The following is a 25,413-nucleotide window of genomic DNA, read 5'->3' on the forward strand; positions in this document are numbered from 1 at the left end:
GCTGGGAAAGCAAATGTGTCCCAGAAACACTTGGAATAACTTAAAAGCAAGTTTGAGTACTAACTAAATACCAAGATTTAAGGTCAATACATAAATTTTAGTTTGCTTCTGTAGATGTATCTTGTGTTCAAAGGTCCAGGAGAAAATACTGTAATGCATTGCTGTAATATGCACCATATTAGTGGTTGACTGAAGAATTAAAGGAACAAATGGATACTCTTCCGTAACAATACTGTTTATTCTTTTGCTTACATAACATTGCAAGATTTATTTGGTAAAGAACATGTTCTGTGTTTTTCATAACCCATTCCATTCTGTGAGTTCAATATATGATGGCAATTCTAGCTGTTGGAGTATTGTTAATAATAAAAATTATCCATTTCAATGGGAAGTTTTACTTGAAGAAGAGCAGGAGAGCACAACTCTTAAGTACCTTCTGAATACCTGAGTCATTTACTGTCACACTTGTGGTTTGTGCTACTTTCTTGGTACCATTACTGCTGCTTCTATGTTTGTCTTACTTGCCTTTTCTTTCCTTATATTTTTTCTTCTGTAACCCCTTGCTTTTCTGGATACCCTGTAAGAATTCCTTGCTCGCTTGTAACTTGTTTCGTTCCTTCTGTTGCGGACCTGGACAGCTGAATGTTCCACCAAAGGGTAATGAGGTGCCCAGATTTGACAGCCCAAATACCAGAAGGGAAATGAGATGGTTTCCAGCTTCCAGGTACGATGTTGGACCTTTGGACAGACAAGGTGATGGCTATGAAATATGTGGTGGGACTCTTCCACAGCGTTGGTTCCAAAAATGAGTGGGGCATGAGCTGAGTGAGGTTGTGAAAATTGTGTAATTGTGAGGGTTCAATAAATTATCATCTTAGATTCAGCTTGGAAGTCTTGCATCTTAAACTGCTGTCATACTATTTTAGCTCCAGGATTACAGGGGCAAGGAATTAGGCTGCCCCTCAGAAGAGTGAATGGATTCGTTGACGGCCTGGAAAGGTAACGTAGCATTGGGAAGTGTAGTACAGCATACTGCTAGGAGATATTTAATTTTGGAACTTGCTGAATGTGAGGCAGGTGTCAGGCATTTGTATGTATTTCTTTAATTCCTTCTGATCATGATCTTAGAAACGAGGTTGAGAATTTGGGGTCAACAGGGAAATGTCACTGCTCTTCAGTTGCTCGAACTTCTACATGTCTTCTAATTTAATGCCCTCTAATTTCTTGGCTTCGCTTAATTCTTCTGCATCACAGTATCTGACTCAACGTTAGTATGATCGTAGGAACGTCAGAGGTAGATTTGTTCTCTTAGTATTTGAGTAGAAGTCTTGTGCTAGAGAGCTGCTAATTCTGAGGAGCTAGTATTTGGGGGAGTTGCACTCTCTGTGCCTGGAATACTTTTATGCAAAGCAAGTACCTAGTAGTTGCTTTGCATAAAACAATGTAAAAGTGACCAAGTTGTTTTAAATGTTAATTTCTACATTTTGACAGTTAGTCTGCACTATTATCGGCTCTTGAATTAAATCCAGTCTTGTTTTTGGGTAACGGTGTGGTGATACCCCAGTTTTAAGTAGATTTCTTTTAGTGGCTGCAACAAAAAGCCTAAAAGGTGACTTAATTACTCCGAGTCAAACACAGATGCCAGATTCCTTAGCAATCTTATCCATGACATCTGCTTTACAAGTTTCATTTTGTAGTGTGCAAATAGATATTCCTGTTAAATATACTGGAAGATAATCAGTAACATGTTTTTCTTGATTCACAGGCTCCTCTCAGGCCTGTATTGTATCTCGGGCCACACAACTTCTCTGTATTCAGTAGTTTGTTTGATGAGGGTGGTTTTTTTTTTTTCTAATCAGATTTAACCAAAAAAAGGCAAAGTATATTCACACAGTTTCTGAATGGGGTAGATGAAGCTGTTTTTATTGCTGCTTTTTTTTCCAGTCAAACCTTATTCCTGTTTTTCTTGGTTTAAGCCATATTTGTTGTGGTGTCTACAGAAACCTTGGGCATGTCTTTCATCTGTGCTCCGGTAAACTTCTTGTAGGCTTTAATTGCTCTGGTAAGCTGCATGTGAAATGTACAAATTACACGAGGTGAGATCTTGCATATTTTTCTGATGATCGGTTAATTCAGAAATTCAAATATTAAAGTGGCTTAAAGCCTCTGGGCTTTGTCTGAAATTCATTTTAACAGATATTTAAACCACTGTGGATGTGTCTGTGTGGCATGTTCTATTCATGCAAAAGTTTTTGCAGCCTCGATAACAAATACCGTCCTTTTTAGTTTGCCAACTTGCCTGGTGGTTGTTGATGAAGAATACAGTGCCAAACGATGACAACCAAAGTTCTAGTAACTTGGTGAACAAGGGCTGTTAACAAACAAACAAACAAACAAACAAAACAACAACAACAAAAAAAACCCAAAACAAATACCCCCAAAAACCCCCAAACTTCTCTTCACCAAGCTGGCAGTTCTTCATTGTTAAAGCTTTGTGAAAATCTCAGTGCGTGGAAGATGAGCTCGAAGGACAAGGAGGAGAAAGAATTCTCTGCAACAGGTAATTTTCATTAATTGTTAATTTTGGTGGTATGGAGAAGAATGAGAAAAGAGAGAGAAGCATTTTGTGTGTTTGTGGAAGAGGAAGAAGCGTCTTTTGAGTCGGCTCTTTTAAAATGCTGACTGCTAGCCTCTGCCATCTTTCTTCTCAACACTCCCATTCTTTTCTAGTTGTAGTAGTGGATGATGGAAAACAGCTTTTTGTGTAACTTGAGAATCGAACTTGATTGTCTTGGTAATCCCTAGTTCTGACCCCCAGCTGACATGGCTTGGTTAATTGTTTCACTTGTACACTGTTGTTTCTTTCTTGTGATAACACAGATAATTAGTAATGTAGAAGGTGCAGGAGCAAATGCAGGAAGCACAACGTAGAGCGTGTTGACGGCACCCCATGAGGTGCCCACGCATCAAAAACATGAATGCAGAAACATTAGTCATGTTGTGTTTCTGTGGGAAGCTTTGGTGCGTAGGTCTAACAGCCAACTGCAGCGTCAAGGCAGTTTGCATGTTTAAGGCCATTTACAACATGGATGAGCTTATTACACGGCTTTGTGTGTCGCTGCAGAAATCGTAGTCAATCTCAGACAGCTACTGCTGTCCATGTGCTAAACAGATCTTAGGAGACCACTCTTGCCACTTGTTGAATTAATTCATTGTCTGGCTGTGGAAACAAATAAAAGACTTTGAAACAGTCTCAATTTTAAACTGTTCCAGGAGATCATTTGTATTTGTAGTCCCTCGCACACCACCTTTTGAGAACTAAAATTGAGATGAGTCCTAAGCTGACGTTGTGGCTTGCTGGCATTTAAACACGTTTTCTGCTTTTATAAAAGCAGAAAACTAATTGAAGGCTGACATTATAATTTAAGTCTCTGAACTATTTACCAAAAGAGGTACATCATGCAGAAAAGTAACATACAATTAAACAGTTCTAGAAAGTGTATTCTACTAATGTATGCTGAAGAACTGTTTTGCAGTCTGATGTCTTACTGTGTACAAGCTGTTTTGTATAAACAACTTGAGCTAAGAATTTAGCTTCTGTTAATGTTGCTAATTGCAAATTTCCTTTTTTATTTTCTAGCCACAGCTCTTCATGTCTTTCACTAAGAGGAAACTTGTCAAGATAATTGCCTTTAACTGACCTTGGAGGAGCATGTATAAAACTGATCTTAAGAAGAGAGAGCGATTAGTATTTGAAGTAACTACCAAAGAAGGAGAAATCAAGAAGCACATTTTTATGGATAATATACAGAAGAAATAAGACTAAAGTCCACTAATAGGTTATCCTTAATCAGTAAAAAGGCACAGCTGCTGAAAGGAGAAAAAGAAAATAATTAGTACAGAATAAAATTGCAAAGAACATTTTTATTCCTAAAGGAACAAACTACATGTCATATGAACTTCTGAAATACTTTAGTGACATGTTTTGACTTCTCTCTAATGAGCTGATATTTCTGCAGTGTTCAGAATTTGGTCAGCCTTCTGTTAGTAGACTCTGGACTGTTCCCTCATCTCTAATTATTTCTGTCTATAAGCCATGATTTTGCTGCTGTTTAACTAGGAATTAACTTGTAGGGATCTAACAGGATTCAAAAAAAAAAAGTCAAGACTATTCTAAAAGGATAAGGCTATTCAAAATATCTGTAATATTCCAGCTGCTTGTTCCGATTGTGTAACTTGAGAGAAGAGTCGAACTCCAGCAGTATGGTGGTAATACCCAGATGCAGCTGAGGAAAGTGTGTTTTATATAGGCGGAGGTGCCAAGTAAATCTGTTGTGGAGTGTTGATGCTGTACAAGCCGCATTTCTTCAACAAACCATGTGTCACTCGTTTCTAAATGTGCTAATATGGTGTGTATGAGAGGATACTCTCACTTCATGTGAGGTGTGCTAAATATATATCTGGCAGGAAATACTAATATTACGATTTTTTTTAAGTTGGCAATCTTAAGAGAGTTGTATCAACCTTGTTACTCTGCACATTTATTTGTATAAATGAACTTCTCTGCATCAGAGATGAAATGAGAGATGCTGTTTGGAGATTTTTACTGTGGCTTTTGTCTTTTCAAATGAGTATAATTTTTTTAAAACCTTGTAAAATAAAAAAAAAGTCAACGCAGTGTTCTTTTGCCGAATAAGGTTTATAATTATGATGTAAAATTTTCTGTTAGTACATCCAATCAGAAAGTTGTATTTTCCAGCATTCTTTGGAATGCTACCTAGTCCTGGTGTTAAACTTTGGTAATTCTTTGCATTAAAACTGTACAGATGACAATGTGTACCTGATTTTTTTTTTTCTTTTCTTGAAGAGCTCATTTGATACTTTGTGAAGTCTCATAGCTGTGCTTCCCTCCCTGCTTTTTTTCAGAACACATTAATGTGGGTGTAGCTAGACCTTCCATCTTACTGGCTACCTACCTGTTCTTAAATGGCAAGAAAATATTCAACCTATTTAGCACTTGTGTTTCAGGGCTTATATTGTGTCTCATACAGCATGTACGCATACTGATTGTATTCGGGGACAAATAAGTGACTTTTTTGTATTGCTGTTCAGAATACGATGAAAAAATGCCTGCCCGCAAGACCAAATCGTTAATCTTCATTTCTGAGGATCAGATCTTTGGTATAGAGGAACACTTTTGTGTTTGTCCATGTCCCAGCTGTGTGAACAGGAATCTTGGCATGAGTAGCTTGAACATTTATTGTACCAAAAAAAAAAAAAAAAAAAGAGATTAAAATCTTTCTAAAACTTAGGCTTTTGGATTCTTCTGTGAAGACGGACACTCAGCACATCAATAGCAGGTAACTACTTTTAAAAATACCTTATTAAAATACTACGTAGCAAATATTTAATAATTATGTCATTTTTGCAGTCACTTACTAGATTTTTTCTAATTTTTTTGTAGATATCCAAGTTCCAGTCCTGGATAGGTAAGTATTCTTAATGCTTCTTTTTAGCAGTAACTGTTTCACAGAAAAGCTAAGCTGAAGCTTATTCACTTTTTTTTCTCTGCTCTCCAAATATTTTTTCAGGCTACTCCATGTAGATAACTTGACTATGGCTTAGCATCTGCATCTAGATGCATAGTAAGACTCCTTATAAATACTGCACTTAGTTCATGAACTGAAAAGAGTTATTTCCATTTTTAATTTTTCCTGATCAGTTTTCAGAAGCATTTTATGCTTCTTTAGGCAGATTGATTTCAGTAGCCTGTACTAGAAATTAACTTTCTCCCAACACCTGATGAACAAGGATGTAAGTGCTCAGAACAGGCTTCTAATGTAGTTATGATTGTATATTTGTGTGTGCATGTGCATAAGAGCACTGGTTTTAATTCAACTTTCTCCTTTAATTTGCAGCCTTCCAGTCTGGTGTTTTTCTTGCCTCTTCATGACCTCGTGTCTTGAGCAGCCTAGCTGGATCCCCTGGTTCCTGTTTCTTCTTGTTTCAAAATGCTGCTTTCCCCCATTTTAAATCCCCTACCCTTTTATATTCATATACATACACAAGGCTTCTACTACCTGTTTTGGTCTTCACTGTTTTTTTTTTTTTTTTTCCTAAGACTTTTATGGGGTTCTGTTCAAGATTTTCCATGTGGCACTGTTCTCCTGGCTTCCCTGCCACAGTGGAATAAGTTTCTCTTGTAGCATATCTCAGTCATGCTTTTGAGGTTTAGGGACCCGATGGTCCTCGTCCACGTTTCTATTCTGCTACTTTGTCTTGCTATAAGTAGATGTTGGGGAAGAAGTTGAGGCCGTATCTTTTGCTGATCTACTTATAAGGTGAATGTATTAAGTTTTTTAAAGAAGCAAGAGAGCTTGTGGATTGTGGGGGATGAGCAAAGCGTATGTGTCCTGGAGGTAAAAAAAGCAAACAACCGCCCCCCAACAACACATCTCCTCTCAGACATGTTTAGATTCATGAGATGTTTGTTCTGCCCCTTTCTGTCCTTATTAGGATATGTGGTTGCATGCTTCCAGGCTAAATGTAGTTCTTCATTTTTCTTTTTTTCCCCTTCTGTCAAGTAATGTCTGTATTTCTTTTCAATTTTGTATAATTTTGAGGAGTCTTTCTGTGCAAGTGCTCAGCTATGGAATCCCTTATGCTCCACACCGTAAGAGAATCACTGCTGAAGAGAATGTGTCTTAGACTCACCTTAAACATGTTTTGTTTCCTTGTATAAAACACTCCCTTAAAAATAATTTTTTGAAAATGTTTGGTTATGAATCTCTTATCTGGTCACTCCTTTACTGACTGATTCTGGGGAAAAAAAAAAAAGCGTGTGTGTATCTTGATCTTCTCTGGCTCAAAGTGAGGCATTTGGGAAACAATACCAACTTTTAATTTTAGGATCTTTGGCGTTCGTGTTGCGGTAGTTGTGGATTTCGGTATGTGCAAGTTCAAAGTGACTGTACGCTCAAAGTTTTAATTTTTCTTGCTATGACTGTGTTGTAGTGCAGCAAGGATTTAAAAATCTTAGTTTAACTTTCCATTCAGCTACAAAACAGGAACATATTAATACAGTGCATTACAAAAATATTTAAACGTAAAGCTGTTACATCTGAATTTCTAGTCATGTAAACCACTTTTTTGCATCATTCTTCCTGTGTGAATCCTTTTCGGAGGGAGTGGGCAGGTGGCTCTGGGGAGAAAAAAATGCTGCAGTTTTCTTCTGCTAATTGAGTAAGGTTTGTCATGGTAATTCATAAGGACATGTCTCTTTCTGTGTATAAAACGGCAAAGCAGATTATGTGAAGTCTTGAAATTAAAAATTATTTTAACTTGAAAAGTAGCGTTTGCACAATATATAAGTAGTGAGTTTGACTTCTGGCATTTAGAATATGGGATTTTGAAGTTCTTATTGTATGGACTGCTGACATTTTCATGGGAATTCTCATCAGAGGAGACCTCTCAACGGTTTTATATTTCTTTGTGTGTTTTGGTAACATAGACCTATCCAAATAAATCACTCTCCATGGTCGTTTGGTTTAAAATATATATATTTTTTTAAATAACTGTGTAACTTGTATTGCCCAAGATCTTTACAGTGCTGAAACTCAAAATGGTTCCTCTAAGCTAACTTGGGAATAAGTACAACTTTGTTCTTTTTTTGTGTTTCAGGGAAATGAGGCAAGCTACCCTTTGGAAATGTGCTCGCACTGTAAGTTTTTTTTAATTGCTACATTATATTGCTAGAGAGGTTAGTCGTCTTTGGAGATCGATATGTACAACTTTCATGTATGAATTTACTGCTTGAAAAGTTATGCAGTTTATATACTAACCAAAAGAGTAAAATTAAAAGGTGACAATTTGAAATGATATAGCTTTTGCTGTTAGGTGGTAAAATCCATAATCAGTCCATCTTTAAAAAGTAACTTATAAACTTTTTTTTAATTTTTCTATTAGAATATGAAACACGATAGTTTTGATGTCTGTACAGCGAAGTGTTACAACTGGCAGTTCAACTGGTGGGGCTTTTCCATCAGTCCCAGTTCCTCGGAGATGCGGAGCAGCTTGTGGTGCAGCATGGGCTATGTTAGGAGCCGAGTATATTGCCTAAGCTGTCTTTGCACCCTCAGAGGAAAGAGAGGTTGAGGCTAAAAACATTTTTTTTTTTTTTTTCCTGTGTATGCTTGCAGCCAGGCATTTAGGTGAGAAGCCACTTGGTGTTATTCACTTTTGGCCACGTGAGCATAAAATTCATTGCTTTGTCTCATGGGATTCGTCTACACTGTAAAAATAACAAAGTATTTCTTGCCTAAAACTGACCAAAGAAAGGGTTGTCTTGTGAAGTGTCCCTGTGGGGTTGTGCTAACCTTACTTATTTTTAACTGTTTTTTTCCTTGACTGTTTTTCTTCAGCACTAAATCAGGTGTAGACCTGTGTATGTATGTATGGACTGCTTGATAAAATTCCCATTCTTCAGTTAATCGGATCTTGTTCTTAAACAGGATAATAAATTCTTCAAGATAGGGACTATCTTCTAGGCTGCTTTCACAGTGCTAACCGTAACTGAACTCCAGCTCTCATAAATCAAACAGTAATACAAAATAAATAATCATGGAGGAATCTCTTTCTAAATAAATTTTTGAGAAAAATGAGGCTTTTGCTAGCAATTTGCAAATCCTTTATGCTTATATACATGTCCACATGAATTATAATTTGAGTCATCAGTTTGTAAACACTTGAGAAATCTTATCCACAGCACTACATTGCTGTGTTAGGCTCTCGGTGTATATTTTGTTAAATATGGATATGGGGGTGGAAGTTTTGTATTCAATGAAGGTTTCAGTAGTTTTTTCTGGATCATATATATTGACCTTAGGTTGGTGCTCCATTGGCGAGAAGATTCCTGCATTATATTTTGTGGGTAAACTGTATTTTGAGGATGTCGTCGTGTAAATCTGAGGTTTCGCACGAGTAAAGCTCTTTCTGCTTTGATGGCCGTTCTCACAGTAGAGAGAGAGTCAGCCGCTTCTCTGGGCAACGTAACTACATACACTAGGGAAGACGTAGTAATCTCGGACGTCTCTTTGCATCACTGGAATGATGGCACTGGCTTAAAGATTCTGCATGCCCGAATCTCCTGAAAGAGCAGGGTTGGTTTGGGGCACGGATGTGTACAGCAGCACGCCTGTGAATAAGTCCACGAAGGAGGTATTCACCTTGTTCTTCAGATGTTCAGTGTTCACGCTGCTTCCAAGTAGTTGTCACTGACAGGACAAAAGCTTTTCAGGGCAAGAGCAGACAATGTTTTTGAAGATCATTTGATAAGGATTTTGAATGGTTAGACTTTTGGGAGACTGTCAGTTAGCAATAATGTATTTATGCTGGCTGCATGGTGGCATTGGGTCATAACCTCTGCCTGGCACTGCAGTCACTATTTTGGTGTCTCGTTTTAAAAGAATAATTTTGTTTTAAAGTTGACGGTTGCAGGAAGCAAATTCGGGATACTGTGCGGAGGATGCACACCATTACATAGCCAAGAATATTCTTTTTACCCTTCCTTCTAGAACATTAGTTCTTTCCAGTGGGTGAATTAGTGTTGCTGGATTCCTTAAAACAGTATGGTTTTGTTCTGTGTCTGAGAAATTACTGAACATCTAGTGCTGTTTTACATGGCACCAATTTGATGTCAGCCAAGCTATGTCAAATTACCAATAAGAAAATGTTGTTATAGCAAGAAGCTCTGAAGAAAACTATTTTATAGTATAGTAAACAATATTTTATAGTATAGTATTTAATAGGAGAAAATAGTTTATAGTATAGTATTTTATAGTATAAACCAATATTTTATAGTATGTTTTGGTTTTAGGATAAGGAGACTGTATCCCTTTTCTAACTTAGGAAATTGTAATTGACACATCTGAAGTCATGAAAAGGATTAGGCCAGCTGCGTGTAAGCATATACAAGACAAGTGGTTGAATGTGTTCTCAAGGGCGTCATCTTTTTGAAATCTGATCTCCAAGACTGAAATGGCTGTCTTGGTTGCTACTCTGAAACATTATATTGGTGAATCAGACAAGACTGTAGATAGAGGTGAGAGCTTTTGCTGAAGGTCTGTTTTCTTTTGAGATCTCTGCAGTCCATTCTTATGGGGGGAAATTTTTTTTTTAACTTGGAAACATTTAAAATAAATTTCAGAACATGTTTTATTTACTAAAACCTTTTTTCTACTACCGTAGCAATATTCTTGTTTAAAATGATCTCATATTTAAAAAATATGTGGAAACTAGGCTCTCTGACCACACTCTGGTCTGTTTTTTGTTAGTTATAACTTTGAGCCAGTATTAAGAGTATCTGCAAACCCAGCCTTTTAAATACAGGTTTAATCATTTAGATAAACACTGGGATTTCAGAAGTGCTCAGCACCTCTTTGCTGAGAGATATATAGCTTTTCTAAGGTTTGTACACTTTGCAGATGCCTGCGTAAGTGTTGTGTACTCTGCAGCAATGGATGTACAGTCCTTCTGAATACGTAAGCAATTATACTGTTAAATATCACTCAGAGGTCTGTATTTTTAAGGCATTCTTTACTTCTGACTTCCATATGAATAGCAATCTAGCCATGCATCTTTCTGTTGACGAGAAAAAATATTATTAAAACAAATGTTCTGAAATTAATTTTTTCAATGGAGAGCACATTGCACTCCAGAAATTTGCTTTTAATGAAGCTTTTTGAGTTGCCACTTGAATGCTTTTTACAATACTATCTGAGAATCAGTGATGTGAGTTAACAGCTTGAAACAAACAATTGTTTTAAAACATCATGGCTCATCCTCTGCTGCTGTTTTGGGGGAAAGGAGTGGGGTATTCAGTAATACCTATCAACAGATTAGAGAGTGTCCAGCTGCAAGATAAAGCTACTGTACTAAAATGGGAGTTACACGAAGCATTTGCATGTGGTTTCTTAGAAGCGTGGAGTTCTTGCATTTTAACCTGATTCATCTCATTTTTAGATGTATGCAAATGAATTCAAGATACAAAGCAGGTGGTGTTGGCTCTAGAATTTTAATACTTGGATAGAAGAGGAATCTTTTGAAAATACTGATAGTTGTTTAACAAAAAATCCTTAATACTGCAAGTGCTTAAAAAACCCCACCTTGTTGTGTTAGTTAGAAGGTGAATTAAATTCAGAACGGCTTATGAAATGAACATAAATAATTCTGTGTGCTTTAAAACAGTGAATAATTTGATGTTTCTACAGGGCTACCAGCAAAGCCTTTTGAAGACAAACATTTAACAGGTATTATTTCTAGCCAGTTAGTAAGTTTGTAAGCTCAGGCATCAGTGCTGAGCTGATGGGGTAATTTTTGATTCTGCCGAAAAGCATAGGAAGCATAGAGCCTCATGTCAGCTGGTGAGCAAAGCCCAGCAAAGGCTAACTCGAGTTTGAGGTTAGAAGAACGCTCACTGTGGCCAGAGCTCAAGGAAGCTCCGACCGCTGTGATGAGTCACAGGCAAAATCTGCCTCAAATGATGTAAACAAAGCTTGGTCCTCCTTATTTTGCTCAGTGATGTTATCACCCTGTTTTTGCTATTGCGGACTTGGACCTCCTTGGATTTCCTAGTGTTTTCATCTCTATCCTGAGCTTGTCTTGGAAAATTCTGTCTGCTACTGCCACCATCTGTCCTGCTGGCTCAGAAACCTTCACTGCATCTGAACTATCCTGTGCCTTGCGTTTCCAGTATAGCTTCAGGATGTTTGCGTGGGCACTAGGTTGCCTGTAAGGAGCCTCTTTAGAGGAGAAGGAAAAGAAGTATTTTGTTCAGGCTCTGAAAACTTAATTCAGTGCTCTGTTCTTCAGGGATAGCTATGTGAAATTTTAAGAAAGTCAGGCTGTTGCTAAATACTGAGGAAAAAGTGGTCTTGTAAAGAGGGGCACGTCCATCATAGACGAGGACTGTTGTACGTGTGCATTCGGGGAGGAAATCGGAACAAAAAATGAATAGGGTATTATTAAAACTTGCTATTACACGTAAATGTATGCTGTTCTCATTTAAAAATCCAAATAAAATAAAAACAACAAAACAAACAAAAAAAATGCAAGCCCCAGAAAACTCACATGTGTTTTAGGTAAGGTCAGCCCAGGCAGAGAGAATCAGCAGAAATTATGCCTCTGAATTGAAGGAAGAAAGAATAGACAAAAAGTATGCAAATCTAAAGTAAGGTTTATACTGTAATGCATTCATCCCTTATTCTTATTTTATTTCTAAAGCTGTTTTACGAAGACAAAGATGTTACTGAAATACGAGCTTTTTAAAGCGCGTAAGCTTTTTAAATTTCAGCTTGTGGAAAAGATTTTAAAGGTAGGTGGGGTGCTTGCAATATATTTAAGGAAAAAAATTAAATCGGATAGGCAATTCTCATACAGTCAGTTATGAAACACTGATCTGCAGATGTTGTTTTTATCCATGTATGTTCATTACGAACGGAGGTTTTTATGCTCGTGAACTATTAAAGGAAATTTTCCTACTCCTGTAATTACCTTGATTTTTCATTATTTTTTCCTCCAAGTACTCATCCATGGCGTGTCCGCTGCCAGAAACAAAATGTTGGACGAGAGGGATATTTGGTCAGCTTTTGGCAGAGGTACTGATTTTTTCAGTGCTGTTCTTTGGCTTGTTTTTTTTCCACCCAAGAGTAGAACCTCTCTCAGCTCTCGAACGCAGGCAAAGCCTTTGCTTGAATGCTTCAAGGTTAGGAATGAGAAATTTGTAATACCCATTTGTAGTAGAAACTGCTGCTCAGCATCTGTACCTGGACTCTGTATTGCAGGTGAACTGGAATCGACTGTATGAGCTGTGAAATTGGATGTGTGTATGTGTGGAGAAAGTGATTAACATTTTTTAAGTATGAAGACTAATTTCATAATTTAGGCAGTCGTTGCTTTGCTACAGCTCAGCAAAACACAAAAAACATTCTTGAGAAATATTCTTAGATGCCTCTCCAATCTCTTCCCCTTCCCATCATCTGATTCTTGTCTTTATCATCCATAATCTTGACCTCCTTGACTACAATCTTTAAAAGAAAAAAATATATTGATGCTTTATCTTCTCTTAAGCATTGCTGGTTTGTAAATTTAAGTATCTGGCTAATGGCAAATGCGAGGCTGGTTAATGGAACAGCGGTTCTTAGCCCAGCAGATGACCGCAGAGCATACATTTTCAGTGTAGCATCACTTGTTAACATTGCATGCAGCGGATCGGTTTCTGAATGTCCCGCTAAAATGTTCTTTTAAAATTCATATCAGTAGGTCCTGCTAGAGACAGATTAGTGCGAGATAAAATACCTTTCTGGCAAAAGTTTTTCTTAGCACATCTCATGCGGAAGATCTTATCTCTCTACGTTAGCAGGCCAGGGTGATGGCAGCGTTGGTCTTGTCTGTCTTTTGTGCCAGCTGTAATAATTTAAAGCCTACGTAGCAGCGTTTGACTTGCGTACGTGGTCATTAGCCCCACTTCATAGCAGAACATTGACAGAACTCTGGGTCTCACTTTGGGTCTTTGCTTACAGATTTGTGAGGAAAAATACTGTGGACTTTAGCTCCCAAACAAGGAAATGGACTGGAGTAATGAACTAAGACTTGGCTTAATGCTGCTTCAGGGTTCTGAGCAAATGACGCTATCTTACGACTGCTGGTCTTCAGTCCTGGCTCAGGCATCTCTTTGTTTACATCCTGATTTGTAAAAAATTTCATTGCTGTGTTCTGGCACGTGGGGTTTTCTGAAAGGCAAGTTAGAAATGTTTCAGAATTTGCAGTTAACTAACTCGTTAGTTTTGCGTGGCAAGGGGGAAGAGATCCAGCTATGTTCACGCTTCTTTCATTTTTTCTCCATTGTGATTTTGTGAAATTACAGAACTGTGAAGTATTTCAGGTTCTTCAGGAGGCTTTAATCTTTCAATTTTAGTCAGTACTAGTCTTTCTATTAGTATTGGAAGTGAGATTTCACTGATCTAATAAGAAGAGGACAGCACATTCTATACACTATAGATAATACTTTGTTTGCTCTTTAGTTGTTCTAAAGTCAAGTTAATTTTTCTAAAGAAAGAAATGCATGTACCTCTTATTTTTCTTCTTTTTTTTTTCAGTAGGAAATAGTTCTAATAGTAACCCTCACAGAACTTATTTCAAGGTTTTCCAGCATGAGTCCTAGATGCAATTGCAAACTTCTGATTTCAAAAATAGGTCATTTATGAGGGATTTGTCCTGACAAAATAATGTTACTTGAAAGATGTTGCGATTCCTGAGTCCGGGTAAGGAAGCAGGAGAGTTGTAGTGGACCAGGACATCATTTTAAACGTGACTAATAAAAGTAGAGAGAGACTGATGTCATGGCTGGACAAGTCCTTATATACATTATTGTAATATAGATACAAATTATGTCTATTCATACATTCATTTTACATTGGAAAATGTGTTTACGTATGTAGTGTGACAAGCCACGCTTAACGTTTTTGTGCTGTTTCAAATGCTTATGCTGTGAGGATTCTTTTAGGATGTTAACTCCTTCTGTGCGAGTTGCAAGTCTGGAGCAGAGCTTGCAGTAAGAATGAGATTCCCGTGTTAACAGCTTGCCAAGGTGCTGGCTTGGCATTCAACTGCAGTGGGTCCGGTAACTTTGGGGGGGCAGGGCAGGGAGCGGGGTAGATAGTGCCTACCATTTCAAAGACTGACTGACTCCATTTACAGCTTTAAGATTTTGAGGAAAATGGAAACGAAGGAGTTTCTGTGGACAAAAGCAAAGAGTTTGCAAATACCTGCAGTATATTGGTGAGAAGAAGCATTTTGTGCTGGTGGAACTCGTAAGCAACTATTTGGGCTAATTGCCAGTGGAGCTCTGCTTTGCTGTTCTCTTTTAATACTTGTTTTAGTCTCATGATTATGTTCTACATATAGCTTACCATATGGCGATACGGCTCCTTTCGCATCATCCAGAGGGGTTTCTGTGTAGCTACGCCAACAGTAATGTGCTCTTGACGCTGCGGTGCAGTGTGTGCTGTTAAGGGCACACCTTCAGTCATGTTCTAGGCTGCCGCGTAAACTGGCGGAAAAAGGAATGTGGCTTTATTGCTGTCAAGAGCCCAATTAATTGAAATACCAAATTGCATACTGGAAACTGAGGAAACAACTTTAAGCCTCTGCAAATGCTGTTCAGCCTTATTTTTATAGCCCTAGAGGCAGAATCAGATCTGTCACTTGCTGGCACAGCAAAGGGAAGATTATTCTGGGAGTATCGACCCTTTTTTGCCCTCTGTCTCTCTAGTTGCAAGCAGTTACCCAGACTGACTAGCTGCAGAATGTCAGAATTTACTATTCAGGCAAAATGAGTCTTGACAGAAAATAATCTTGTCCTTCTGGACTGCTGGAGTGCTCTCTCCCTTTCATTCTGCAATAGTGCAGTTGTGTGTGTCTCTGAATTTGTGTCTGGTTCATTTTTAGACAAGGATATCGAGAAATTTCAGTGGAAGTTTGTTACTCATTTCTGAATCGGCTACGATTTCCAAACATAAAGCTCTGAACGCATGACCTTATGTACTGGAAAGACTAAGTGCTGTTTGTTTTTATGCTGCACTTTTACCAAAGCCTAAGAAGGTATTAATGTGATGTAAAGGGGATCAGGTGGTATGTATGTGCCTTGTAGAAGTTAAGAAAAAATTTCTTTTACTATTGGAGCTAAGAAATGCTGAGGAGGCTGTTCATGTTAGGAAAGAAATTGGTATGGGGAGTGCGAAAGCTTCAGGCTCTGTAAGATACATTTGCTGTGGTTTGCTGTGTGCTGGCCGCTGCCTAGGACTTCCTAAGAACCTCAGTTCCTCCTTCATACCCAAACATGGTGAGCAGTTTGTGAACTAATGGTGGTCTCTTAAATCAAGCTGCTGATAGGGAATTTTCAGGTTGTTACAGGGAAAGTTTTCTAAGGTTTTCAGCAATAACAGACAGAGCACAAGATTTTTTAGCGGTGCTTATGGATTCACGGATTTGGTCTATTCCTGGCAAAATGAGAGGTGTAAAGTACAGTACTAGGTATATGCTCTAATTGAGGTCCTCTTTAAATTTGAAGAGGATAGATGAAGTGGTACTGCTGCAGAACCCGAATCTGCTTTAATTTCTGGGACAAAAAAAAAATAATGTGTGCAGGTCATGGCTACAGGTATGCCTTTCCTGTTTGAGATGGAGAAAAAAAAATTATCTTGGGTCTGTCTGGGTGATGTTTTGAGTAGGTGGGTGATAACTGGTCAACAGTGGGACTGTGTTAACCTGCTTAACTTGGCACGTATCCCAGGAGATGTCGTATGTTTGGTGTGCTGAAGAAGCACTGGTTTTGCTAACACGTTTACTAATATTATTGTCTTTCTAAGTTATTATGTTAGTCTAGTGTAAACATAATGCTAGCTCCTTCAAAGAAAACTTGGTCTCTCTTTTAATTACTTCATACCTGGTATTTGTAAGAGCTGTCTGACTAAGAACTAGCTAAGCATTCTCAATCCTTAAAAATGTTGTGTCAGCATGTGGTATTCAGTGAGTCACAAAGCTAACTGTATTATGGCTGGTGCAGGGAGGAAAAAAGGTAAGGTTTATTTTAAATGAAATGAGAAGGCTTGCATTTGTCCTCAGAATTTGACGTTATCTTTATAATCTTCCATGAGAGTGTTTAATAGTTGTAATAAAGTAGAAGTTCTGGTAGGAAAGCAATGAAGGAATCCGCTTTGTGTTTAACTGGCAAAGGGTTTACTGAAGCCTTGCTGAGAAGAGGTGGTTTTTTTCTCCTTTCAGTTGATGCTGATGAGATAAAACGACTAGGAAAGAGATTCAAGAAGCTTGATTTGGACAACTCTGGTTCTTTGAGTGTGGAAGAGTTCATGTCTTTACCTGAATTGCAACAGAACCCATTAGTACAGCGAGTAATAGATATATTTGACACAGATGGAAATGGAGAAGTGGACTTCAAAGGTAAGGCACAGTGCTTTGTGACAGGTGGTGGCATTTTATCGGAATTCCTGGAGCTTTGGAATTCAAATTTTGCTTCAGCTGAGAAAGGGGGGGTGAAGAAAACTTGTTAATCAAAATAAGGTGCTAATTCCTAGTGAAACCAAATACCAGTAAAACTGGCTTTTCTGGTGCATTAGGGCAACACCCTCCAGAACGAAATGCTTAAAAGAGCAGATTGTTTAGTAATAGCTGTCCAGGTCATACTGATTTAGGACTACTCATTAAGCATCTCTTAAAGTACACTAATTCAGACTCTTAATTGTGGTGCTATCTGAAGTATATTCTTAAGCTGAGGAGACCACGAAAAAAGTGAGGTGAACTGTGTCTGGTGTGTCCGTGTGTAAGTTGTATTTATCCAAATGTTATCCAGAGCCCTCGTTTGGAGTATTTTGAAAGTAGTTTTCTAAACGGTGAGGGTGGTCCAGATTTTTCTGTTGATACTTCCTTTACAGGATTTTTTTTTATGATCTTAGGTAGACAATTTAAGTGAAAAAGAAAAGTTTAATGTAGTACATTCCTCCAAAATTTTAGACTTATTTCAAATATTTCTGATTGAAAGGGCCAGCAGGTTAAAAAAATCTTCATTACTAGTTTATGTAAACCAGTCACTGACCCTTAGAAGTGAAGAAGTCTAACTTCTATTCAAGGTAATACTTATTATCTCTTACTGCTCACGACTAGAAAAGGTTAATCAGGTTTTCTTGAGATTTTTTTTTTTATTTGGAGAAAGTTATTAAATCTCAATTTTTATTGACAGGCTGACAGTTGAAATAAAATGTTAAGATACAAAAGCTGCCACCCTTTACAAAACCCTTTACATTTCTATGGGGAGAACTACAGTGTAACTGGAACATTGAGTTTTGGAGACTTTCTTGGTATCAGTTTCCAAAGCACTAAATGTTGTCCAAAATTCTCTTGTGAAAAGTAGGCAGTGATGAAAGATGGTGGTATATTGTACGTGACGTTGAGCTGTGACCAACATAATTACCAAGACCCGTTCCTCTTGGCTGGGAACAGGCAGTTGTCAAAATCAGTTTTGTATAGGAGAATGGTGCTGCTGCAAGAAGTAGCAATGAATTCTATTGTCATCTGGCCCAGTTTGATTCATTTAATTTCTTTATTTCTGTCTCAGAGGGAAGTTCAAAGGAAATATTTTAAACTGAAAGAGAGTAGGTTTAGATGGGATATAAGGAAAAATCTGTTATGATGCGGGTGGTGAGACACTGGAACGCGTTGCCTAGAGAAGTTGTGGATGCCCCGTCACTGGACATGTTCAAGGCCAGGTTGGATGGGACTTAAAGCACCCCGATGTAGTGAAAGATGTCCCTTACCGCAGCAGGGGGGTTGGACTAGATGATCTTTAAAGGTCCTTTCCAAGCCAAACCTTCCTGCGATTCTATGAAAAGGAAAATTACTAGTGTGAGAAAACTTGCATTCTTTGGTTGAAAGACCTAAACATTTTTTAGATTAATCTTTAAGCATAATGGTGGAAAAAAATAATTAAAAAAATAATAAATCATACAGGAATTCTTTAAATAAAGAAAAACTTGTTGAAATGGTACTAGGCCTTTCAACCTATATTGCTGTACTTCTGTTATATCTCTATACCGTAGTTTAGCTTGCAGTTTTGCAGTGTTGTCATTTTTTTACCACCCAAAGCTCTAGGAAGTCTGGTTACAGGCTCTCATCCAGAAACGTCACTTGCCAGGGTTTTTTTTTGTTTGTTTTGCTTTTGTTTTTTGGGTGGTTTTTTTTCTTTTGGCAACTCAAGAGATTGCTTGTGGGATAATGACTTTGTTAAACAGTGTAAGTTTTCTTTTTACCCCATTTCTTATAGATTAATATTTTTTTTTTAGGAATTTATTTTAGAGCAGTTTTCAGTTTGATGTAATTCTTGCTTCAAGTTGAGAAACCAGTCTTGAGAGGAGCTGTACAATTAGAATCCCCGCTGGAGGAGCTTTAGGAGAGATCTTGATGGAGTTTTATATCGGATTCTGGTAAAAGTCTAGTTCAGAATTACTTAGATACTGGTGTGAACAAGTCTGTTCAGTGAGCGCAGTATTGGATTTGAAGTGCTTCCCGCTAAAGAACATTAAAGTATCAATGACTTTGGTGTCACAAGGTAGAAAATATTTTAAAGATTTTAGGGTAATTAAATTATTTTTACAGCTTCTAAAAATTTCTGAATGTTGATTTCCTTGGTTTATTAAGAAATACACTTTTTGCATGTCTGTCTTCTATTCTTTAGAATTTATAGAAGGAGTCTCCCAGTTCAGTGTCAAAGGAGATAAGGAACAGAAGTTGAGGTGTAAGTATTTTGATTTTCCTTAACGACAATTTTTTGATCCTCAAAAATATACTTTTGTTAGTTAACCTTGAGAAATCAGCAAATCCAGGTTTTTTTAAAAAGTGGGAAATCGGGAAGGTGGATCGTAAGCTTTTGCACACATTGTCACTTGTGTGAAGAATTTGCCAGCACTCTTTTCTGTGGGGAATGTTTGTGGGGGTTGCCTTCTGAATATCTTCAGTTGCTTCCCATTTAAAAAAAAAAAAAAAAGAAATTAAGGATACTTAGTTCACAAAACTGTGTAGCAATGTGCTTTGCTTTATGGGAGCATAAGAATAATATTATTTTTTTTGCTACTACGGTAGAACGGCACAAAATTCTTGTTTGAGAACTGCATCTCAGGAACACAACATGACCCAGGCTTTCGGAGTGGGGAAGGGATAGGTTCAGTCATGGGTGTAGCTTTTAATAACTAAGACATAATAGAGGTTTAGGACAGAAATCTGCTGTACTGAAATGTTTAAAAATAAATTCAGTCTCAATGCCAGGTTGCTTGCAGGAACGTAACCAGGTGGGATTTTGATTCATCTGTTCCTTGGAAGGTTGTAATTTTTTCTGCTTGCAAATGAGCCGCTACCTTGGGTGCTTTACTTGTGGTGGTGAAGATTTTTCCAGTTCAGTGTTTATAGAGTTCTTTTACCGCTGGTGCTAAAACAATCTCGATTGAAATTTCTAAAGTAAGGTTTTTTTCTTTTAAATTCGATAGTAGCACCATTCATTGTATTGTTTCTGATGTTTCATGTTTTTCAGAACAAAATTGAAAGGCTGTTGGAAATCTCACTTAAAATGCAGTATTTTTCTCAGTTTGTGCAGGATTGTGTCATCATTTATTGTTAAGGCAAAGCACATGAATGTGTATGTGAAAGTGTGTGTTTTACATATATATGTTTTACTTCTGCAGTTGCTTTTCGCATTTATGATATGGACAAAGATGGTTATATCTCAAACGGAGAGCTCTTCCAAGTGCTGAAGATGATGGTTGGGAACAATCTCAAAGACACTCAGTTACAGCAAATTGTAGATAAAACCATAATTAATGCAGATAAGGATGGTGATGGAAGAATATCCTTTGAAGAATTCTGTGCTGTAAGTAACCTCTAAAGTAAACTTTGAATTTGGAATTAAAAAGGAGGAAAAATGCTCAACAGTACAAAGGGTAAGATTATAAAAGCCGAGTGTTTCTTCTGACCTGGTAACAGTCACCCTCTGACACAGCTTTATTATAGACGGTATTTTTGTCTTACAGCTTCCCGTAGAGCAACGTGTTCTATGACGTAGGAGCAAGTTATGAAAATAGGTTCCTTCAGGCTGCAGGCTTTCCCATTGAATCTAGCGTGCCTGAAGAAGATTGCTTCGTTCAGAGCACAGCACCCTTTACAAAGTAATTTCTGTGCCATTTCATGACAAACTAAAGACAAGACCAGTCCTAATTATTTTTATCTATAGACAAAAATGCTAGCCTGACATGAAGATGTACATTGGATTCCAGTCTCTGTGTCGATAGAAAATAGCTCTAAAGATGAGTTGCGAGTGACTGGCTTGTCGTAGGAGGCTGGTTGTCCTTGTTTCCAACAGTTAGTTTTGATTCAAAAAGAAACGGCGCTTTCAAGTTGTCTTAAATGTCTCTAGCTGCTTAATAGAATACACTGAGTGAAAAAAATCAAGGCATGGTGGCAGGCAGGTACAGTCTGCCGAGGGGGGAAAATGCTTCAAACCATCTGTAAAACCGGAGTACATCACAGCGGACCTCTCTTCCAAGAAGTGTCGCTCTCGGGGGTGGTGTGTGGAGGGGAGAGGTGTGTTCCAGAGGTGGACTTCAGGTTAATCTCCCCATCTCTAAACTAGGTGTCTGCTCCCAGTCACCCTTTGGAAAGGTTTATCTTCGCAGGCTGTGGAGAGAGCCTGGGGAGATTATCACCATCTGCGGAACGTGGGGATTTTACAAAGGCCAGGGTAGCCGGATTTGTGTCAGTTAGAGGGAGAGCGAGCCCTCAAGTGCTGCTCTTGAAAAGGCACAACCAGCTGCAAGGCGCATTTTAAAAACTCTTTGGGTATTGCTGAGCAGAATGCTTGAATGTAGCGCTGGAGACTTGAAATGGTTGCTTTTCACCCATGTTGTGTATTTGTTTAATTAGTTGACAGCAAGTTTTAAATTTCTTCTCTCTTTAAAAACAAGTAAATGACACATTGAAACATTTGAAAATTGCAATAATGAGTGTTTACACATTAATTTTAAATGGTGTATTAATGAGCGTACACCTGAGTGGCACAGTTTGAGTCGACAGGCACTCAAGCATTGCTTTTGTTTCCTACTCTTTGAATTTACAACTTCTGTTCAAACATAACTTGTTCATACTCATGATCAATGCAAGTTCTAAAAAAAGGGGACAAAAAAATCTGCCTTCCCCCAAACTATTAAAGCAAAAAGGTTCTATTGTCTGTGGGTTTTTTTGGCAGAGTTTATTTTTGTGGCATCGTGTGAAAACGCGTGGTCATCTGCGAAGAACTCGGAATGAGCTGCAGACCCCTAGATTAGTGAAATATCTGTTTATTTCTTGCACTGGGCTGTTGTCTTCCAGCCATCCATAGAATACGATGTTGCCCTCTCTTTCCTTTTGTCCTTGGGCTTCTGCCCAGACTTCCTGTCTTGTACTACTAGTTGATTTTTCCTCTGTGTTTCTTTTAATTTCTTCAGTGTTTGTTGGCCTCATGACAAGACCCCTTTCATTCCTACAATCTCTTATCCTCTCATTCTTGCATTTTACCTTCTTTGAAGTGCCATCTGTCTGCAAAAATACGGCATTTGGCCGTACCATTTGGTCTTTGAATTTTGTTTCCGCATTTTAAAAAGTTCCTCTGACATCGCACCTTTCCTTTTCCCTTCTCTGTGCATGGACTGCGCACCTTTGAACACTGTAACTCTTTTTTGGGTGCACGCAGTTTTGTCGGAAACGCTGCCGCCTTTCCTAAGGCCCTGTGCTTCTCACGGTTTTACAGGGTGTTGTAGAAGTCAAGTCAGCATTTCATTGAACGTGCAGAAACATAATACAAGGTCAGAAGATGAGATGGGGGAGGAGAGCCCAAATGGTGTAACTTAGGCTGTTTTTCAAGCCCTTGAGTGTGTAAATGGTACTCTCATAATTGCCTTGGTTCATACATAATTCATTCACATACCACACAGTACTCGTGAAATGTAAATTAGTTTGGGGAGGCCGGGGAAGTGCTGTAATTACGATTGACCTGAATGCATCTTCTGAATAAGGTGCGTTCTTTGTATTCTTGCTAACTTCCCGTTCTCATCTATTCACGAGCGCTTATTTTTTTTCTCCCAGGTTGTAGGAGGCCTAGATATCCACAAAAAGATGGTCGTAGATGTGTGACTCTGTAGGGCACCACCCAACACTTTTGCTTTCTTCTCCATCTCTGAAGATCTGCTCAAGACGTCCAGCAATGCTCTCTGTGTATTTAAATGGAAGTATTTTTCTCTGTGAAGCCACATTTTCCAACATGAGCCTCATGAAGCCAACTAAGTGTTATTGAACTTTGATTCTCTCAATAACTCAGTGTAGCACTTTAAAGTCTGAAGGACAGCAAAGATGGAAAGAGCATATCAGTGTGGTGGAGAAAGGGAAGGGGTTGGCTTTTTAATTTATTTTTCTTCATCTTTTATAACAAGGAAATATCTATATATATATATGTGTGTGTGTATTTATATATAGATATATATGTAGCTTTCTATATGTAGTAGCTAGGTGGGCTTTAATTTAATATACTTGATTCAGAAACAAAACTAGAGTACAAAGTGCCAAGCAGAATATTAACAGTTCAATATATGGATATACATCCTTACTTTTATTTCACACAGTTTTATATATATAGTAGAAGAATGTAAAATTTTAACTGGGTGTTAGGTCAACTCTTTTCCTTTTCCTGTGACTGTTCAGATGTTTCTATATATTGACTGGCTGACAAAGCATTGCTTCTTATTAATTCACCTTAATTACATTTTTTGTAACACAGGAGACTAAGTTTATTTATACCTGTTAATATATTACCAGGGACTGTGTCTCTTTGCTAAGTAACTTAGTACAGTTCTACTTAATATGAGAATATAGTTTAACGCTACTGCCAAGAACTAGCCCTCGCGCGCACACAGTAACTGCGGAATGCTTTGACGGCCGCTAGATTTCGTCGCCTAGGAATGCGGAGCAGTTACAGCTGTCCTGAAGTTAAGGCGACTCTGCTGTTCTGGATTCATTTTAGATGCAGCTGCGCAAGGTGTTAGACGCATTCATGATTTTCTCTTGTGCTTAGCTTAAGGAAATTAGGATCGACATAACTGTGCAGGGTTCCCGTCTACTTATTTTATACAGTACTTAGATTCTAAAATGTTCTTGCCATTTAAATTCTGTTCTTTCAACCATGATAGTTTCCCCTCTGCATTTCAAGAATACTGCAGGTAGCATAAATAACTGGTAATATTTTATATATATATATGTATATAGGATTCATATAGGGGGAAAAAATCTTGTTAACCTATGCCATAGAGGAGGAAAACTTCACACTATCTAAATTTATACCTCTTGCGGTTCTGCGGGCCTTTGCCCGGAGAATTTTTTCTTTTCTAGATTTGTCCATATCATAATTTGTAACGGATGGTAACTTGATATATTTGTGTGATATAAAAGTAGCGAGCCATGTTTTACAACTTTATATCATCCCTTCCCTTTTCTGCAATGGTACTATTGGCTGGAAGAAAAACATTTGCTAGATTTTTTTAGGACAGTACATCTTTCCTGTATACTAGTTTTTCTATTAAAAAACCAATTGTTTTATAATCAGCAGTGGAAAGCGCAGGTTGTCTGAACCTACTTCAATCGAGCACCTGTCTGCCATAGCTGTTCCTTCAACTGAGTGCTGCACATCATGGGCTCTGTCTGTGAGAGAGAAATCCAGGTGCTTGGTGTCCTTGCATGACATGAAGTTTTGCATGTAGATCGATTTGAAATGTTCCTCTTGTTTACATAATTTGCATAATTTAAAAGATAATGTTGCCAAACTTTGGTAAATGTTAATGTTCAAAACAAAAATCTCCACTACATGTAACTTTTCTTCCTCTGGATCAGTACGTGGCTTATAATCCCAGCCAGTGGTTGCATCTGTTCCAGTGTCAACTGCCATGTGCTCTGCTTCAAGGGGGAACTAGTCTTTTGTGAATTTTTTGTACATAAGTATTTGTTACAAACATTTTAGCAAATGCTTTCGATTTCTCTTACTTGCTTGTGCATATCTTGGCCGGCATTATAGAAATTAGTGCTAATGTTATTTCCTTAGGGGGATTGGAAGGGGAGGGATGAGGCTTTTTTGTTGGGTTTTTTTTTTTTGGTTGGTTTTTTTTGTTTGTTTGTGTGGGGAAAAATGATTTATGTTGAATGTTTAGTTTTTCCTCTGCATGCTACATCATATGTTGTGGGAACTATAAAAACCTTCATACTATACGAATACAAAATAAAATATTTGAACCTTGGCTGGGCTTCGGTACTTACCTAGACCTTTCCTGTTCAGCTTCAAGCAGCTCTGCACCCTGCTCTAAAGAAAACCTGCTGTTCATCGGTTTTGTCCCCTCCGATTATAAAGATTTATTGAAAAACTGTACAGGGTGCAGACTCCCCCGAATACTTCCAGGCTTCACTTCAGTGTTTCAAGACCACTTACGTATTTTTTTTTTTTCTTAAAGCCACATCTGGTTCTCTTTGCTCCATGTCCAAATGGGATAAAATACCTTGTTTGAAGTCCTACTGCATTCAGAATGATTGTGGTAAGTGAAGGTGGCTTAAAAAACAAGATAAACAAAAATAACCCCTACTCTTAGTGTAGGTGGGGAATGAAAGGCAGCTTCTTTCTCAAGGAAAGAGGTCTCAAAGACCTCTGCTGGCGAAACCAGTCCTCCCTGTAGGAGGTCTGTCCTTCCCAGAGGCTGGTCGCTGTTGCTCTTTGTGTTGCAGTTGCTG

At 38.0% G+C, this 25,413-nt stretch overlaps 1 protein-coding gene across 2 annotated transcripts in view; it reads left to right on the forward strand.

The window, feature by feature from the left end:
* The window catches only part of PPP3R1 (protein phosphatase 3 regulatory subunit B, alpha), a 39,808-nt gene extending 14,879 nt beyond the window's left edge, over nt 1–24,929 (forward strand). Inside the window, exons 2-7 of one of the 2 annotated variants that reach the window (XM_087774409.1) lie at nt 5,465–5,489; nt 7,681–7,720; nt 16,840–17,016; nt 19,304–19,363; nt 20,304–20,488; nt 22,735–24,929. In XM_087774409.1, coding sequence (XP_087630535.1) covers nt 7,708–7,720; nt 16,840–17,016; nt 19,304–19,363; nt 20,304–20,488; nt 22,735–22,782 — 483 coding nt within the window. In that variant the 5' untranslated portion in view covers nt 5,465–5,489; nt 7,681–7,707 and the 3' untranslated portion in view covers nt 22,783–24,929. The remainder of the gene's footprint in view (nt 1–5,464; nt 5,490–7,680; nt 7,721–16,839; nt 17,017–19,303; nt 19,364–20,303; nt 20,489–22,734) is intronic. The other variant, XM_087774408.1, reaches the window with a different exon arrangement.
* Nucleotides 24,930–25,413: the final 484 nt, after the last annotated feature.

The sequence above is a fragment of the Nipponia nippon genome, unplaced genomic scaffold (assembly GCF_047370975.1).
Source record: "Nipponia nippon isolate SJK-2023a ecotype South Korea unplaced genomic scaffold, ASM4737097v1 scaffold_4, whole genome shotgun sequence".
NCBI classification, from domain to species: Eukaryota; Metazoa; Chordata; class Aves; order Pelecaniformes; family Threskiornithidae; genus Nipponia; species Nipponia nippon.